The sequence below is a fragment of the Hipposideros armiger genome, unplaced genomic scaffold (assembly GCF_001890085.2).
Source record: "Hipposideros armiger isolate ML-2016 unplaced genomic scaffold, ASM189008v1 scaffold_393, whole genome shotgun sequence".
NCBI classification, from domain to species: domain Eukaryota; kingdom Metazoa; phylum Chordata; class Mammalia; order Chiroptera; family Hipposideridae; genus Hipposideros; species Hipposideros armiger.
In genome coordinates this window covers 758,229-776,777 of record NW_017731743.1, presented here as the reverse complement: position 1 = coordinate 776,777, position 18,549 = coordinate 758,229, and the positions used below count along the sequence as shown (strand labels likewise).

Below are 18,549 nucleotides of genomic sequence, written 5' to 3'. Positions count from 1 at the left end.
AGATGTCTGGAAACAGCAAATTGATCGAGTAGGGACAGCCAGAAAACCTCATCAAAGAGTTCAGGTGGGCCGAGAAACAGGATCAGACAGACACAAGTGGAGTGCAGAACTGTCAGGAAGCTGGAAAGGAAAAAGCTTCCAGGCCAGAAGCAGGCATTTTTTCTTAGAAAACTCAGCAAGACTCGTTTCTTGAATGAGCTAATAATTTCTATACTTATATACATATGGACTGCAAATGTTTAGGTGTGTGCAGCTGCCTATATACGTGCTTAGTATTGTATGCATACACCAAATAACCTATCTACATATACACACATTTACATATAATTATGCATTTACATAAAGGTATCTGTGTATCCATTTGGCATATACACATATGCATATACAGTGTAAGTCTAGAGGAGTGTCATTATTTAATACTTATTAAACATCCACATGCCCCTTCTCTCTCTCTCTCTCTCTCTCTCTCTCTCTCTCTCTCTCTCTTTCTCTCTCCATATATATATATATATATATATATATATATATATATATATATATATGTCTATGGCTGAGGACTTGGTTCTTTCTATCACTCCAAGTTCATGAGAATTTCTTTCTGGTCTCAGTATCAAGAAGAGTTGATCTTCTCTTGAGCAATTTTCTTTCTTTGTTGTTGTTGTTTGGTTTTTTTTTTTGTCTTGCATGTGACAGGAATTGAATTTTAGATAAGGTTTCCTTTTGAACTTGACTGCTAGAAATCCAGGAGACAAGTTTTTGTCCTACTTGAAGCAAGTGTATTGGACTCTATGGGGTGTATTTTCAGGGGGAAAAAAAACCTTTCATTTCTGGCTCCATTTTATGTCCCTTATTTTTCACTTTTCATTTCACACACTTCTTTTGTAGGTTATGTACATTTGTAAGCGTTTTTTTCAGGACAAGATAGCATATAAATATAGTAAAACCTTGGATTGTGAGTAACTTGGTTTGCAAATGTTCTGCAAGACAAGCAAACATTTCTAATACATTTTAACATGGTAAACGAGAGATGTTTTGCAATACGAATAGTTTGTTTCCAGAACGCATTATGCTCACAAACCAAGGTATTACTGTATAAGGAATTGTATAGATAAAGTTGCAGAGGGAGGCTTTAAGGTCCAAAACATTATAGCTGGTAAGAAACCTATTATTGTGGCTGGAGTTATGGCATGTGCAATGATGGGTGTGTTATCTGGACAGTCCAGCAGTGATTATAGGGAGTCAGATCTCAGCCCAGTCATAGTTCTCTTGGCTGTTTACTAGTTGTGTAATGGGAGGCATATTATTTTGGAAACCTTCATTTTCTCATCTTTAAAATAATGACATCTTGGTATCTGGGGGCGATGGATTAAATGAGGCGATGTATAGAAAGCATTTAGCACAATGCACTCAAATCAACATTGGCTCTCATTGTTATCCTCACTTGGAAGCAGGGGTAGGCCGCCATTCCTGGCCAGGTCTGCCCTAAGAAAGTTCTCACCACCTCTGTGCCCCTCTCCCCACATCTCCTACAGCCACAGAAGTCAGGCAGCTGTGTCCCACCGCATATGGGTCACGCCCCAGAGCACATCTTCAAACCCGCCGCTTCTTGCAGGGTACAGAGCACGTATCTCCAGCCGTCTTGCAAACTGCTACCAAGAAGACCCCCAAAGACTCAAGCTAAGGCAAATGCATAACTGTATATTAGTTCCTCACCCCGCCCCCGGCTCTGCACTCTGATATACAAAAGAGGCCTGCGAAGGGACAAGGGGTCCTCGCGAGGCAGAACTGAAATGCAAGACGGCAGCGGGGCGGGGGTTCCCCTGAGAACCTCTGGGCGAAGCCGATTCCAACCGGCGCACACCTGCTCTCCTGGCGCAGGTTTGGAGGGACCCAGGGTACCCGGAGCCTCGCCAGTCCTGCAGCTCCCCTTCGGACGGCACCCTCGGGCGGGAAGAGGTAGGTGGCAGGGGTAAAAGGAGAGGACTTAGGCGCTGGCCTCCGGGCACTACCGAGTACTGGGGGCACGTTTCGGAGAAGAGCTGCTGAAGAGCGCCCCACACTTCCTACAGCCGATAACATCAGTGTGTCAGGTGGTGCGTGCGGGCGAGGGTGAGTGCGCGCGCGCGGATGAAGGCGAGCGGGCGCGCGCACACAAAGTTTGTGCCTGCGGGTGCGCGTCGGGCGGGCTCACCCGGCTCCGAGAGCGGCGGGTGGGCGGCCCGCGGGTGGAGAGGCCCGGGGCGTCCGGCCCCGCAAGCAGCGGCGGCGGCGGCGATGCTGTGCGCCCAGCTGAGCCCGACCCACCGCGCTAGGTGAGGCGGCTCCTGGAGCGCGGCCGCGGCCATGGGCACCCTGGGCAAGGCGAGAGAGGCTCCGCGGTGAGTAGGGGCCCGGGGCCCTCGGGAGAGCCAGTGTCCTTCCTTGGGTTGGGGGCCACTGCGCGAGCGGCCCCCTGAGATTTCTCGGGGGTGGGAAGAGCGGCGGATGACACGGGCGCTTCTTTCTACGAGAAGTTGCCCGCTGGGGTGCGGACGGCCGCAGGCCGGGGTCTCGGCTGAAGTCCGAAGAGACTCGCGCAAGGGACAGACGCGCAAGGGACAGACGCGCAAGGGACGGAAGCGCCTGGAGCTCCCAGCGCGTCTCACCCGGCAAGTAGGGGAGGGAGCTAGGCCGGAGTGGTGAGGTCCGCGCGGCCAGAGTTCGCCCAGCGAGCTCCAGAATTGCACTGATGGACCTCCTCGCCGCCAGGAACCTGGGATTCCCACTTGCGGACTTTCCCGGTCGCCCGCACCTGCTGCGGGCGCGGGACTGCGGCACCGCCACCTGGCGGCCTGTCCCCGCCCGGCGGAGCTCAGGAAGGCCCAGACAGGCCAAGGGCGCTTGCAGAGAGTAAGCAGAGGTTAGCGAACCATATAACATTTTGGGTGGAAACCTGTACCCCGCTCTAGATATTTTAGAGAGATATTTTAGAAGGATCTTGGGGTGACTGAAGATGAAGCATGAGTAACAGTGAGTGAAAAGGCTCTTAGCAGGAGAAAGGCCTGGAGGGGCCAGACAACTTAGGGTTTGTCCCCCAAAGAGCTAGAACCGGACCACTTCCTGGGCGACGACGACCTGTGTTCAGCATAGGGCTGGACACGCTGTTGCGTGTCGCACCTCCATCCACTCAGACTCTGGCGTGACTGCACCGTGCGCAGCCTGCACAAGCGTGTCCATTAGAAGCAGGAAGCTTTGCCCTGCTGGACTCCCTGGAGCTAAAGGGCCTCAGCCTCGTATGCACCTCCCCACCCCGCCCTGTATCCCCTCGAGTCCAGCACTGTACCGTGCCTTAGACTGAGGGGAAGGGCTTTAGTAAGTTAAATTGAGTCTATATTATGGGGTTGGGGAGAGAACAGGACTAGAAGGAACACTCACTAGAAGCCAACAAAAACCACCTTCCACTGCAAAGAAAGTCGTGGAAGTTTCCATAACAAATTCAGCCTTAAACTGTGACCTATTCTGAGGCACCTGTGCCTGGAGAGAATTTCACTTGAACCAGTTCCGAGTTTTGACAATCTCCTTCAGCAGACTTGATGAGGCCTTAGCCAAATTTAGCCTCAAAAACACCTTCAAGTTAATTTGTTTCTCTTGCCACTCCCCCCAGCCCCGTTTTTTGTTGTTTTTTTTTTAATTCACGGGGGACCTGGCCAGGAAACACTTGGCTACTATCCTTTAAAAATAGGTCTTGGCAGACTAGAGGCTATTTGTTCTATGGATTCAAACACCCTCAAGACCTGTCTATAATGAAATATTTTGTAAATTCTTATCTATGGCCATTTCATCAGAAAAGACAATGATTTGAAGGTTTGTCACAAAGCAGCCAATCAAGAGACTGCACAGCCGAAGAGCTGAGTTTCCCTGTTGATGGTGCAGCTTACCCCCATCTTCCTCGACCTCTCAGGTTGCGATTTGGTGTTTAGTAGCTTTCTTCTCCCTGGTTTCGCATGCCGAAGCTGCCTGAGTGTCTCTGGGCTACATGCTTCCCAAATTGCATTTCTGACCCTCCTCTCCCGCCCTCCTTCAAGCTCTTTCTTTCTCCTTGAATCTACCCCAGTTCCTCCTAGTTCTGGTAAAAGCATCTCCTCTTGTGAGCCAAAGTGGTTTCCCCTACTGCTGACACTAGGAACCATTACTAGAATTAGAGCCAGGGCAGTTTTCAGAGTCCAAATGGTAAAAGATGGAGTTTTCCTTGGACCTTCCAGCTGAGAGACAGGTAGATACCTCCCAGCCCCAGAGGGAAGCGTTGTATGTTGGGGTTACCAGCCTCTTCTTACAAGTACCTCTTCTCCAGAGGCCAGGAAGAAGGAATGTGGAAGGCCTAAGAGAAAAAGAGACCTGTACCAAGAGGGACATTATTTTCCCCTTTCCCAACTCTGCCTTGGGTGGAGGTCGTAATGGTAGAAAGGCAGTGGCTAAGGCAGAAAGCTGGTAAATTCCAACCTGACCACCATCCCCCTGTTTAGATTGTTGTCAGTGCTTACTGGAAGGGGAGGGAGGCCAGCTGGGGAGCATGGCATGGGCACAGGAGGCCTGGCTTCCACCTATCTCGGCACCTGGGGCCAGTCACGTTGCCCTTCTGAGCTTGGACCTCCATAGCTCTAGGAGAAGGGTTTCGAAAATGACCATGAAGAGAGTCCACCCAGCTCTGGGGTCTAAGGACTGTTCCAGGGACCTGCAGAAGGCCTAGGTGCCTGAGAGTCAGCCCTCATGTTAGCAGCTCTGCTGTTAGAGGATGTTACTTTTGTTTTAAGTCGAATTGACCTTTACAGCCCCTCTTGCGAATTCTGATGCTCAGTTCCAAGCACAGTAAATATTTATTAAACAAATAGAGCCAGAGAGGTGCCCAGTACAAATCCCAGATCCAGTACATGTGAGTTGTACAGCCTTGGCTATGTCATTTAGCCTCTTTCAGACTTGGTTTCATCATCCTGAAATGGAGATATCTTTCTGGGCTGTAAGCTTTAAAGATCCCCAGCACACAGTGCCTGCCATGTCACAGGTACTCAATTCATGGTGGCCGTATGATTTTCTCCCATTTTTAGATACTGATATGATCCTGGGGCTGTCACAGGGCCTGGGTAAAAATCAGTAATGGCCAGAAGAAACTTGATCAAGCCTTGTAACACCAACTTGATCTTTCAGAAATCACTGCCTGGGTCAGTGGGTTCCCAATAGCCAGTTGCTGATTCAATGTCACTGGGCCCGCCCTGCCCACCCTAGGTGGGAACAGCTCAGCAGCCACTGCCAGCCCAGTGCTTTGGAGGTAGTTTGAAATGAAGCACGGAGGGCAGGGTGTTCCATCCACAAGTCTGGCTGTGTACTGAGTGGCCCTATAGTTAGGTAATCTTTTCACAGGCCCGTTTCCCAAATCCCATGTGTGCCCCAGCATTTTATTTTGATCTCATCATTTCTTTAGCCCCTTCTAGGTGAGATTATATCTTGTCAGAGAAGCTTTCCCCAGCACTCCACCTGGAACTGCTTCTCCCTCCTCTGAGAACATCCCACTTCTCACCCTTGACACTCACAGGACACTGAAGATCGATAGAGTTATCTTTGCATGGTCTGGGTCTGATTCTCCAACGAGATTTTTGTTTTAAGGAACTGCCAGATGACCTTTATACAACAACAACTAACATCTAACAAATATGTTTTACAGTTTACAAAGTGCCTTCACATAGACAATCTCACTGGTCTTCTCTGGCCTATGACAGTGTCTTGGATAAGCGTTACTGATTAAGTGATGCCATCGTATGTGTACCAAAATATATAGTGAGTAGCTGAAGTTATGGATCTAACGTATATTTCCTTTTTTTCTTTCTTCTTGGCTTTTTGTAAATTATGACATAACCAAAGCACAGTAGGGACAGGAGAATTAACTAGAGAAGTTACCAGCAACAACATCCATCTCTATTAAACCTTTAAAAATTGTAGAAATGTGTCTGTGCATGTTTATCTTTTTTTAATGGAAGGGAAACCAAACGTGCTTAATTAGCCTTCATTTATCATTTTGCAAACAACTTGAATTATACTGAGAGGTCACGGCCAAAGGTAAAGCTAGGTGAGAGTGGACAAAGGTGACCTGTCGGACTCCAATGCCATTTTCAGACTCAGGCTTGCTCTTTTGCCTTTCAGCTTTGGAATGAAGCTCTCATAAGTTCTGTTTTGTTTTTTGTTTTTCAATAGGTAAGGACCCAAGTAAGGACTTGATAGAGTGATGTTTAGTGATAAAAATGGCTCATAATGATTAGTATCCATAATGAAAAACAGAATCTTAAAACCAACCAAGAGCTGTGAGACAGGCAGGACTAGCTTAAAATCTAAATACCGCACTCAACCCTCACCCCCTGCACACAAGTCCTCCGTCTTTGACTTTACCCCCAAAGCCCTTAAAGATATTTCCGAGGCTGCCTGACCTTCTATAGCATCTCTGGTGTTGCTTAAGATGAACCAATTTAGCTGAAGATGAGACCACCTGAAATTTAATTCTTAAGCCCGAAGTCTGTGGCCTTGAGGCTAAAGTTAAAAATTACTGCTAGGAGCTGGGGACTGCGAAGATAGTCCTGCCTCTTCTTCTCCCCTTCAAGAAACGGAGCCATCATGCCAGAGCAGTCCTAACCCCAGAAGGATGAGCCCGAGTTGCAACCCTGAAACCTCACCTTGTTATTTGCTTGGGAGATGTCTCTTTAACAGCCAACCAGTCCGTTTGGTGCATTTGCCAAGTGGGAGGGGTATATCTTCTATCAGCCCAACTCCCGGGATTAATTGTCTTATCTCTACTCCTTTCCTCTCCAATCTGCCTCCAGAGCACAGAGCTGCCAGTTTGTTGGTCCCCTGGCTGCTCACAGCTTGCACTCACTGCCTCCTTTTTTCCCCCCCAGGAAACCTCATGGCTGCAGAGCTGCCCCTAAAGCAAAACTAGAGACGAAGCCAGCCCGCAGCCCTTTTCCTTCCCATCCCAGCCTGGCCCAGATCACCCAGTTCCGAATGATGGTGTCTCTGGGACATTTAGCCAAAGGAGCCAGTCTGGACGATCTTATCGACAGCTGCATTCAATCTTTTGGTGAGTTGGCTAACTGCCCACATGTATAAAAAATCGTTATATTACTTTGTTCTTCCTTAAAAAGTACTTCATAGAATAGCAACCTAGATTGTATTTTTGGCTTTAAAAATAGCATTTGAGCCTTGGAAATGTTGGAGACTGTGCAGTGCCTATGGCACATGACTGTGTGGGTGGAATAGGTCGTGATGCAAGGTGTGATTTCAAGTGAGAAAAGTTAGTGAGGAGATTTTGCATTCCATTTTTCTCAGGACGGAGGCTTTTCTGCTGACAAAAAAATATCATCAAATGCTATTGTGCATCTGCTGCTTTGACTTTTTTTTTTTTGCTCTTGTGTTCTTGGGGCACACAAAGAATAGGTTACATGACAAACACTGTTATCAAACACATTTCAAAGCCTTTGAGTCGTTTGGACCAAAAAAATCTTAAAAATGCCCTTTAGAATCTGGAGGGTGATTATGCTGGAATAGGAGAGGATCCGGTGAAGCCAGAATGTCTGACTAGAAGATGCTGGTTAACAAGCATTGCGACTGAGGGTCAGGGATCGGGGAAATAAGTGTACAGACACACGGTGGCAGTGAATCTAGACGCTGTACTTTGTCATCACCTGTCCTCGCCATGACCGATGCACAGCTTAGTGCAGCTGCAAGCAATTATCTGCAGAGATGCCCTATTTTTTTTTTTCAATTTTATAAGCACGGTCTTTCTTTTGATTGTTAGTATTTGTGAAATAGTGCTTGAAAGGCACTAAATACTTGCTCCCCTCCCAAAAAGGAATGATCAAAATTGATGGAAAAGTCATAGATTTCCAGCGTCACTAGTCTCCTCTGCATCCCCCACCCTCACCCCCATTTTGAACCCCTCCATCTCCTGCCATGAAGCAGATGAGCTTTCGGATCAGCTCAGAAGTGCCTGCCCAGCCGGCGCCCTGGCGCCTCCTGGGAGTGTAGGGGTGCCTTGATCAGATCGCAGGTAGCACAGCGTGCAGATCTCTGAGGACTTAGAACTACAGATTACTGGCTGAACTTGTTCCGTGCTGGGTCAGACCTTACTTATAGAATTGGGAGAGACTTGACAAGTTGGGGGTACTCATTTAGTACACTTTAGTACAACATTGAAAATAATAGTTTTGATGATTTCAACATTGGTGTAAAGCAATCACTCTCAAATGTTAGTGCAGAGTCACATGGAGGTTTTTTGATAACAGGGGTTGTTGGGCCCCGCCCCCAAAGTTTCTGCCCCAGTAGGTCTGGGTGGAGTCCGAGAATTTACATTTCTCACAAGTGCCCAGGTGGTGCTGCTGCAGCTGATCCAAAAGCCCCATTTTGCTTTATTGTTTGTGGTACATTTTTTAACTCAGAAAAAAGGGAGCATTTTTATTATTGCTAGTTTAACCTTAATATTTAATGAAATTTCTATTTATTCACACTTTCATCTTTCAGTTAGGGATGAATTTGGAAGCTGAATGAATGGTTTTCTATTTCAAAATAATCTCCTTAGAAAATATGCATGCAACAAGATACACTAGGAGACAGAGGAGACTAGTGGAAGTGTGGCTGTGATAACTTTCCTTTTACCTCGTTCCCAAACTTGAATAAACTGCAAAGTTCCTCACACAGGCTTGGTGGTCATATTTACTGGTCTTTAACGGGGCACGGTGACTATTCCATGAATAAGGATTTTTATTCCCTTTTCCATTCATGGTTGAGAAAAGAGAGACCCACAATGTATTTGTCATTATTTGTTTCCCCCTCTCATGCCAATCTTGCAACTGCTGCCTGAGTTCAAATAATGATGACATCAACCTGAAAAATACATGACCGATTCTGAAGTCCTTCCCTAAAAGCACCAAGCCTAACCCACTCCCCTCAACAAGTGCTCCAAGGGAGAAAAGACACATGGTTTCCTGGAATATGTTGAACTAAAGAAGTACCTTAAACTCCAAAGCTGTAAAAAATCCCACTGAGTCTAATAGTCTTTTATCCATTATCAAAAGGCATTGATTGAACCCCTCATTGCGTCTGACACTGTGCTGGGCAGTGCACAAGGAGAATTAGGGACTGAACCCCTGTTCCATTATTTTAGCTTAGCACACCTGAGAAATGCACTGGTCAGGAAGAAAACATTGGGTTGTCAGAAAAGTCATGACGTATTTTTCTGCGTTTTTCGTTGCAAAAATACGTCATGACTTTTCCGACAACCCAACAGATACAAAAGACAGGGCAAAAATAAACTAAGCACAGGAAGAATAAATTCTTGATACCACGTAGTGTTTGAGTAAATTCGCTTTAAGGGTGAGAACATAGATTAGGGAGAACGGCCACTATTTATTCAAACCCCTCTTGGGGCCCAGGGAATGCTACGGGAAGGCAGGAAGACAAGACCTCAGGGCTTTGTGTCTTATGTACTGCAGAGTTTCCTGCCACAGAATTTACATGAAAGGGGCAAAAATGAAAAGATACCCTATGTCTGGAGGGAACGGGAGACAGCACTTCGCCTATGGTTTTGACTTGTAGATTATCAGTTGATGTGTCTGGTGCGGGAGGGGAAAGGAGGTGGAGCCACAGAGATAAGTGGGGCTGGGGATGGGTAGCAGACAGAGAGCAACCCGGGGAAAAAGATGTGCTTGTGCTCCTTCCTGGGGGTCTCTTCAGAGGCCATGGAGAAGCGTACACAGTGAGGCTCGGTTCTCTTGAACCTTATGTTACCCGTCATTTCCTCGGGTTTGTATAGAAAACTTTTGCTGTAGAATAAAGCAATGTAACTTAGGCTTTTTGTTAATGAGTTTAGATGTTGTCTCATTTTAATACCCATGAAAAGAGAGGGAAATAGTACAGAGGTGGGGGAAAGCTATTCTAATTTTTTTTTTGGTAAGATCTCTCGCTTCAGACCCTGATTGCGGCCACTCTGACTTGAAAAAAAGAGGAGAAAAAAAAAAAGCTGTTTTAAACATAAAAACTGACTAATTAGTTAATTTGCTTTCTGCTGCTCTCCCAACCCTACCTTCATCCTGTTGCTTAGAGGAGGTTTGAAGTGGCCAGAGCTGTTCTGTCTGATATGGTAGCTACTGGCCACATGTGGCTGTTTACATATACATTTCAATTAATTAAAATATCAAATGTAAAATGTAGTTCTTAAGCCTCACTTGTCATATTTCGGGTGCTCAGTAGCCATGCGCGGTAGCTGCCTCTGGACAGAGGAACTAGAGAATATCTCCATCATCGCAGAGAGTCTGTTGGGCAGTACTAGACAGGGTAGATGGCTGACTTGAAGGGGAAAGGCGACAACAGATAGATCTTCTGGAAACTGTGAGAATTGCATTTTTCTAGGATCTCTCGGTAATGGTCTGAATGCTTCCTATCATGGACATTGGCAGTCTTTACTGATGGCTCTCTCTTTTGTATTATTAGCCATTAATTATCCCCCCACACTGTTTTCAGAGGGAGGGCTTATTACAGTGCTTTCAGGAATGGGGGATCCACGTGTACAAATTCAGGGTACTCTTGAAGGTCTCTAGCAAGCCTCCCAGTGTCATGTCCAAGGTTACAGATCTGTGATTAGAAACTCAGAGCCTTGAGTCATAGTTCATTACTTTAACCATGAAACAACCCACTCCCACCTTCTGTTTTAATCAGAGGTCATGCTTTACACTCTCAGCATATTATTGCTCGTTAATCCACTCTTCAGCTGCACATAATGAGGGAAATCATCACAACCTGGTACATTTATGTCAAATGTATGTGAATCATACCATCTATTTCAGAGGTAAAAGAGACCTATGAGATCATCCGGGCTCTTTTTTTTTTTTTTAATTAATATTTTCACATTGTAAGAGGGCTGCCAGCAGTTGGGGCTAAATGGAAGGCTTCAGATGTCCAAATTCACAAAGCTCTTCCCTGTCCCCTGCTCAATGCAAGACAACTTCTGACAACATCAGAAAGAAAACTGCCTACATGTGCCCCAGCAAGCAGCCCTCCTGCTCGCTGGTGGGATGTGGGAGGGAACTCTACGTCTTTGTCTTACCTGTCAGTGTGAAGGGAAACACAGCTTAGCTAGTAGCTTCTATTGAGAGCGTTGTTTATTTTTTCTCTTAGCGCGCCATGATGTATTGATTGTCTTTTAAACTCAGAACTTCTGAAATAGGCAGGTCAGATATTATTGTCTCCTCCATTGGGCAAATGAGAAAAATAAATCGCGTCCCTGAGAATTGAAACTAGCCTCATGTCTCCAGTTTGAAGAGAAAACACGTTGCTCACATCTTCCTCTGCCCCTGGCAGCCACTTGCAGCCTGGGCTCGGGTCCCTCTCCTAGGACAGGCCCCCGCTTCACTCAGGGGAGACCCGCAAGCCACACAGAAAAGGCCTGCAGCCTGGACACACTTTCTGCAGGCCTGGTGTCCCCCGTATTAGAAATTGAACTCCATGAAATACAAGAAATATTTATTGGACTCCATCTTTATGCCAGGTGTCAGCCTGAAAATTCTCTGTTGAACAAAGTGCTAAGTGATTAAAATTACCATGTACATTATACTAATACTATGCAATGACCTCCCAAAGTAGAAATACCTGTAAGGTAATAGGTATATTTCCCACACCATGGAGCAGTTGTATAGACCTTAACTTATTAAGGGGAAAACACTACACCTGTTTTTAAAACAGGAGCCATGAAGACAACACATACTGGTTTGACCCCACACACGACAAAGGGAAAGTTAGGTATTCCTTACCACTCTGCGACTTAGAGCCTGTGCACCAAAGTGAGGTGCCCAGAGGCAACAGGAACACAAGACCAGAAGCCCAGGGCCATGACATTAAAGGACACTCAGATCCAAGAATGGGCAACTCCAAGGAACAAAGCCATGTGTAGGGTCAGTCAGGAAGGGGCCCAAAGCCTTGGCCACTTCACAAAGAAGACCACAGCAGTCCCAGCAGCCTCCTCCGTGGAACCCCCATCACTGGGAGTCATGACCACAAGGTTTCACATGTAAAGGAGGGTCTTTGGGGCACCCACCTCCTAAGGCTTCTAGGCATCAGAGCAGCTCCCAGGAATGCCTGTCCTTAGCCCCTCTGGAGTGAATTAAATGCCATCTGTGATCAAGATGCTATTTATTCCAAGGAGCCTCTTTTCTGCCTCTTTGACAGGCTGGCATCATCCAGTGCCCCAGGCTGGCATGTCTGCCCTCTCGTGTGTGAGTTACAGTAACTGCCAGGCCTGTGATAGGAGGTGATGGGAAACCCCCTTCACTCTCAACTGTGCTGTCTTGTGTGGCGGTGTTTAGAGCAGACCTCCCTGTATAACAGAGAATAGAGGCAGTCATAAAAATGTTTCTGCACAAGATAGACAGTCTCAGGAATGAACTGAGCATTTTAGTTCAGTATGTCCATCCAGAGAGATGAGATTTACTGCTGAGAGAAAGAGACAGTCAGACAGACAGGCAGGCAGGCAGGCAGTAGACTGATGTTGATTGGACAGTTACTTACTGTGGGCTCCGAAGGCTACTGGGCCTTTACCTGAATTGGGCCCATTGATTTGCACAATAACCCTATAAGATGGCTATCATTTTGCTCTTTTAATTAATAGAAGCTTGCAGCACAGAGATGTTAAAGTTGGAGAGCTGCTGAGATCTGGCCTCTGATCTATCCTCAAGGCTCACATTCTTCCCACTGTACCAGAGGTTCTCCAGCTTAATATGAGCAGAAATATTCAGGAATTGGGGTGTGTGTTCACCTTGCAGATTTCTGAGGGTCCAATGCAGAGATTTCCATTCAGCCAGCAGTCACTGTGGTTTTGATACAGGCGGCCCTCATGCACTGATTTTGAGAAATACTATCCTATGGTACACTTGCTCCTTGGATGCCCCAGAGCATTTTCTTGGGCTTTCTAGGAAAGCATGGACAACTGGAAGGGTACAAATCCTATGGGAAGTGATCGAGCAAATAGGTTTTTCATCTACATGAACTAGAAAAGCATGTGGTGAAGCCAGCCTCCTGGGGGTCTGTAAAGCAACCCGGCCAGATGGCATGAGAGAGGCCCGTCCCTGAGCAGGTCTGCAACCCTGGGCCCGCTTCTACCAGATATTCCCACATTTCTATCCCTTCTCAACTGCAGAAACTCTTCAAAACTTCCAGCCAGTTAATCTCTGAACATGGGTGTCTGTGACTAGCACACGTTCGTTCTTTGTCCTCAGAAGCAGCAGCATATGCCTATTCTGCCTGTCCGGCTGTAAAGCACAATCAGACCAGTTTATTGTGGTGCTGTAGGGCCTTGCTCCCTAACGTATACCTGTCCCCCGTGGATCAGAGGCCTAGGAGTAATGGCTTAGCTGGGGATGGAGGGGTGGGGATGAGGGGACTGGAGAGGTGCTTCCTCTAAGTACTTCTGTATAAGTGCCCCTTTTCCAATAGACTTTTTAAGGCCATAGGTTGGCATGAAGGTTTTAAGTCCGTGATAGAAACACGTTAGGGAAGTAGTGTGAAAACAAAAGCTATGGGTTCAGTAATTGACTGAAACAGCAGGGATTGGGCAGTGAGACAGACCACTGGAGAAGGTCATCTGAAGGGCAGGCCCCACCACCAGACCCACCTCCTGAGGGCAGGACCTACCTGCTCACTTGTGCCGGAGCAGCTGTAGCTGCTGGACTTTGTGCCTTTTCTCTGTGGGTACTTTGGGCCACTACCTAGCTGGGGCTGTCCTGGAATGGTTGGGAGGAAAACAGCTGGGAAAGAGCAAATGTGGACACAGGGCCAGTTTCCTGTTCACACGCACATGACTTGTGTAGACACACAGGGTACCACACTTGATTTAGTGCTGTTGCAATCTTGAAAGTCTTAATCTGCGAAAGCGGACTGTTATTTTTGGGGGGAGTTTTTGCAAGCCAGTTGTTGAACACAGCCATCATGAACAATTAAATTGTATAAACTTACCAGATAAATCCTCAAAACTCGTTCTTTCCTATTATATTGCCATATTTTACTATCGTCTATGCTCTTGAGAGTATGTCTGTTTTATCTAAATGGTACGAATGCTATAGCGTCATTAGCTATGGTATGGACATCTATCTCTTCCCAGCTCCGTGTTCTGTGAAGTCACACTAGTAACTTGAAATTGCCTCTGTTGGGAGGATTTATACCATGAAAATGGACAAACACTGCTAATCAGGGCCTCTTCTGAAACCCCATCCCTGGAGAGGCTATTTTTTAAACATTTACCAGCAAACACACCACTTTCCCCAGCTATCGAGGGTGTTTACAAAGCAAAGTGTTGGGGTCGGAAGAGGAAGATAAAACTGGAAATTTAATTGTGTATCACCTAATTAGAAGAAGGTAGTATTTGCTGTTGTTTTGCTCCTTTCATCTAAGTATTTTATAAAACAATTCTCCGTGTGTTCAAAAAAAGAAAAAGAAAAAGAAGAAGAAAGAAAGAAACATTATACTTTAGAGATAAGGAAATCAAATACCAGTGAAGCTGAGAAATTTTCTCAGGGAAGTGACAGTGGAACTTTAAAACTGAGATTCTCATTCTGGAGTCAAAGTGATCACTCTGTGGTTTGGTTTTGTTTTGTTTTGTTTTGTTTTTAATTGACCTCCTCTAAAAATTCTCCCTGATTTAACTGACCCTTATTTCTGCCCAACCAAATCTTGCTTTTGTGAACTGTTCTTCACGTATTATATGCTGTCTCTATTTGTTTCTGATTCCATCTGTTTAATCATTTGCTTTCATTTCCTGCTAAATGATAACAGGTACTATTGATATATCTATATAACCAAGCTTTTGTTAAGTGTGTTTTCATTAGTTTGTTTGCTAACTATATTTCCAATTTCGTGAACTGTCTGTTCATATCTTTTGCCTATATTATCACTTGCTGCTTAATGTTTTTATTATTAGAGGTTTGCAAAAGCTTTTTTATGTTAAAAAGCTATTACCTCTTTGAATATCACTTACTATGGGCATTTTTTTCCCCTTATTCTCATTTTCATTTTTATTTTGGTTATGGGATTTCGATGTATAGAAATTTTACATTTTTATGTAGTTAAATTTGTCCATGTTTCCTCTTATCTTTTCCTTTATTAACTCTAAACTTGAAATAAATATCCCTTTTCCAAAGATTTGGTGACTATTCCATTGTTTTTTTCATCCAAGTTTTATTCAGTCCGGTCTATGATATAGAGTAATTCTGTAATCCGCTGTTGTGGATGATCAGTAAAAGTTTGTCAATATGTTTTTGCTGGAGAAAAAGAAGCCTTCAGTTTTGTTTCTAGATTGTCATTGGCTTAAAACCAGAGTACTTAGACAGTCACTTTGTAACTCAGAGCCTCAGTTTCCCCTCTCTATGATACTGCTGAAATTATTTCAGAGACTGAAAATATCTGGGAGAAGGTCTAATGAGGTTTCAGTCATGATGCTGAATGTGAATTTGAAGAAAGTCCTTTAGGAACGTGTATGTTTAAAGAAAGTACTTTTGATCTATTTGAAGAGCCAATACCCTTAGGGTGGAGACTTAGAAAACCAACCAAATTTAAATCCATTTTTTCTAAATTATTGATGCACACTGAGTCTATATTGTTCTTACATAGACTCTTGTTATGGTAAAATGTACATCAAATTTACCACTTACACAGATTTTAAAATATTTTAGTAATAGTTAATTTTTGAGTATTTACTATGAACAATACAGTGTTCATATTAATATATTTCATATACATATTATTTAATCCCACTCTTTTATAAGTTCTTGTATTTACAAAGATCTAACTTTAACCAAGCTCTCATATTTACTTTTGAAAATTTAATGACTTTAAAAATTATTCATGCACACTGTAGAAAATACAACTAGCAAAAAGAAGAAAATTACAGTCATTCATTCTGCCACCAAGAGCAAGATAAGCAGTATTAGCATTATTGGGAATATCTTCCTACATTTCCTCCTGTGCATATTTACATGTACTGTAATCACGTTAACTTTTTAATGGTAGATTCACTATAATTAACTCTGCTTTCTATAATTCAAATGTTAAACAATTATGCTCTTAAAATCAACATTAGTATTTATAAAGAGGTGTGCTAGCACAGGAAGTTGCTATTCTATCCTAAAATTGGTTTTAAAAAAGTAATTCTGACATAATCTCTTCAAATAAGGGACTTAAAAGTGAAGGTTGCTTGGCAACTAAAATAATTCTAATGAGGAATTAAAGACATTATAAGAAGAGTAGTTACTCATTTCTTTCCAGGGCCAAATGCTAAGTATGATAACCATGTGATTATGGTTATAATACATGAAGGGAAACAAAAAAAAATGTTTCTATTAACTTAAAATTCTAGGTGGGCTTTTTTTTATGTATAGGGAAATTTAGATGGCTTTTGTGGAAAAGAAGCTTTGCTTTCAGAAACAATGAAAAAATCTTGAGTCTTTACTAACTTTCTAAAAGGCTCTTGAGTAGCAACTGAGAAAGACACATAGCAGAAACACAAAGATGGTACAGTTTGGTACATCTGTGATTCTTCTGCAGCATGGAAGAGATGGTGGGCGGTGGTGTGGGGGAGGCCATGTGTCTACTTGGTTTTTTCCAGAGTGGTCAGGGGCCCTGGGGAGATTGCTGAAGTTCTTACCAAAATTTTCAGGCAGAAGATGCTGCCAGGATGGAGCTTGGATTAGAGAGACCAGTGATTAACTGAAATGGACAAAAGGAACATGGACTCGCGGTGCTGTTCTTCAAGGGGGGGGGAGGGAAGCAGAGCTTGCCAGTTTTGTAGTGAAGGAGAAAATGGAATAACCAGGGTACTGAGGCAGTTAGTGATGAAGTCATCTGGGAATTTCTGGGGTGGGGGAGCAAAGGTAACTATGTCTGGCTTCCCTTCACTAATTTCTCTGAACCTCTGTCCAGGACTTGTTTTTGTAATCTTGTGAACAGTCCCATTTTAAGGGGGGCACCCAGGGCATTTAGGAAGCCAAGAAATGTGCCAGCATTATCATTGATAAGTCTATCTTGTTAGAACGTAGTTACAGCCTACAGAGCATCCTTAAATCTGACGAGCAGTTCATCACTGGTTACTTTTTACATTCACTTTTTAATGTCGAATGCAGAGGTTGCATTATCATGCTTTCTTTCCTTCTGTATCCCTTTTAGCAGCATGGGTTCCAGATTTACTCCATCCATACCTGCCGTGGTGGGTTCACCATTTGTCTCACTCCCAGGCAGTTTAGGCCACATGGCGAGTCAGTCCAGCTTCTGATGTGCTGCTTCCCAGAAGCTGTAGCGTCCACACTATTGGCTCCTGGACTCCGTCTACAGTTAAAGCCAACGATGGTTGAGCGCTTGGTCTCAGCGAGTGACTCTGGGCTTCGCTGGGCTGACATTGCTCTAAGCCCCTAGGAAAGAGCTCCCCACGTTGTGCTTGTGGTTCCTCGACCCTCTCTGTTCCCAGTGGCTGAGTCCCCGTTACCTGGTCAACAGCCACCAACATCTACCTGAGATGGACTTCGCTTGTTAACTGAGAAAGTGTGCCCTCAAAATTGCAAGAAAGATGGAGGAAGACCCTGCAACTAAAAGAGACTTAAAGAAGTTTTCAACTTGTCATAGTCTGAACCTTTTTACTAAAAATTGTGTGTGTGTACACACTCATCTTATATAATTATAGATATTGGAAATTTGTCTGTTGACTGCATATTTGATATTAGGAATTACTGTTGGTTTTGTTTTAGGCATGTTAATGGTGCATTGGGTTTTCTTTGAGTCCTTGTTTTCAAAAATATGTACTGAAATATTTACTGATTCAATGCCAGGTTTGGGATTTGCTTTACAATAATATTGGAGTGCATGGGGAATAGATGGATCAAAACTGATCATGGGCTGATCATTGTTAAAGCTGGGTGAGCCCATGGAGATTGCTTACACTGTTTTGCCTACTGTGGTATGTGCTTATAATTTTATTTTATTTTATTTTTTACTTTTCAGTGATAGTTGACATACAATATTATATTAGTTCCAGGCGAAAAGCATAGTGATTAGACATTTATATAACTTATGAAGTGATCGCTCTGATAACTCTAATACCCATATGAAATCATACATACTTGTAGCTATTGCTATTAACTATATTCCCTATGCTGTACTTTACATCCCTGGGACTATTTTTGTAACTGCCAATTTGTACTTCTTAATCCTTCTGGGTGAAGACCTTTTTCACCCAGCCTCCAAACCCTATCCCAGCTGGCAGTCCTCAGTTTGTTCTCTGTATCTGTGAATTTGTTTCTATCTTGTTTGTTCATTTATTTTGTTTGGTTTTAGGTTCCAGATTTATAAGTAAGATCATATGGTATTTGTCTTTCTCTGTCTGACTTATTTCACTTAGCATAATACCGTCTACATCCACGCATGTTGTCACAAATGGCAAGATTTCAATCTTTTTTATGGCAGTAATATTCCATTGTATATATGCATCATATCTTTTTTTTT

General features: G+C 44.2%; 1 protein-coding gene across 3 annotated transcripts in view; it reads left to right on the top strand.

Annotated features, from left to right (window-relative positions):
* Positions 1-2,158: 2,158 nt before the first annotated feature.
* The window catches only part of RASGRP1 (RAS guanyl releasing protein 1), an 80,339-nt gene continuing 63,948 nt past the window's right edge, over positions 2,159-18,549 (top strand). Inside the window, exons 1-2 of one of the 3 annotated variants that reach the window (XM_019663522.1) lie at positions 2,159-2,378; positions 6,918-7,099. In XM_019663522.1, coding sequence (XP_019519067.1) covers positions 2,344-2,378; positions 6,918-7,099 — 217 coding nt within the window. In that variant the 5' untranslated portion in view covers positions 2,159-2,343. Of the gene's footprint in view, positions 2,379-6,917; positions 7,100-18,549 lie in introns of those variants that run through there. The other 2 variants (XM_019663519.1, XM_019663520.1) reach the window with 2 other exon arrangements.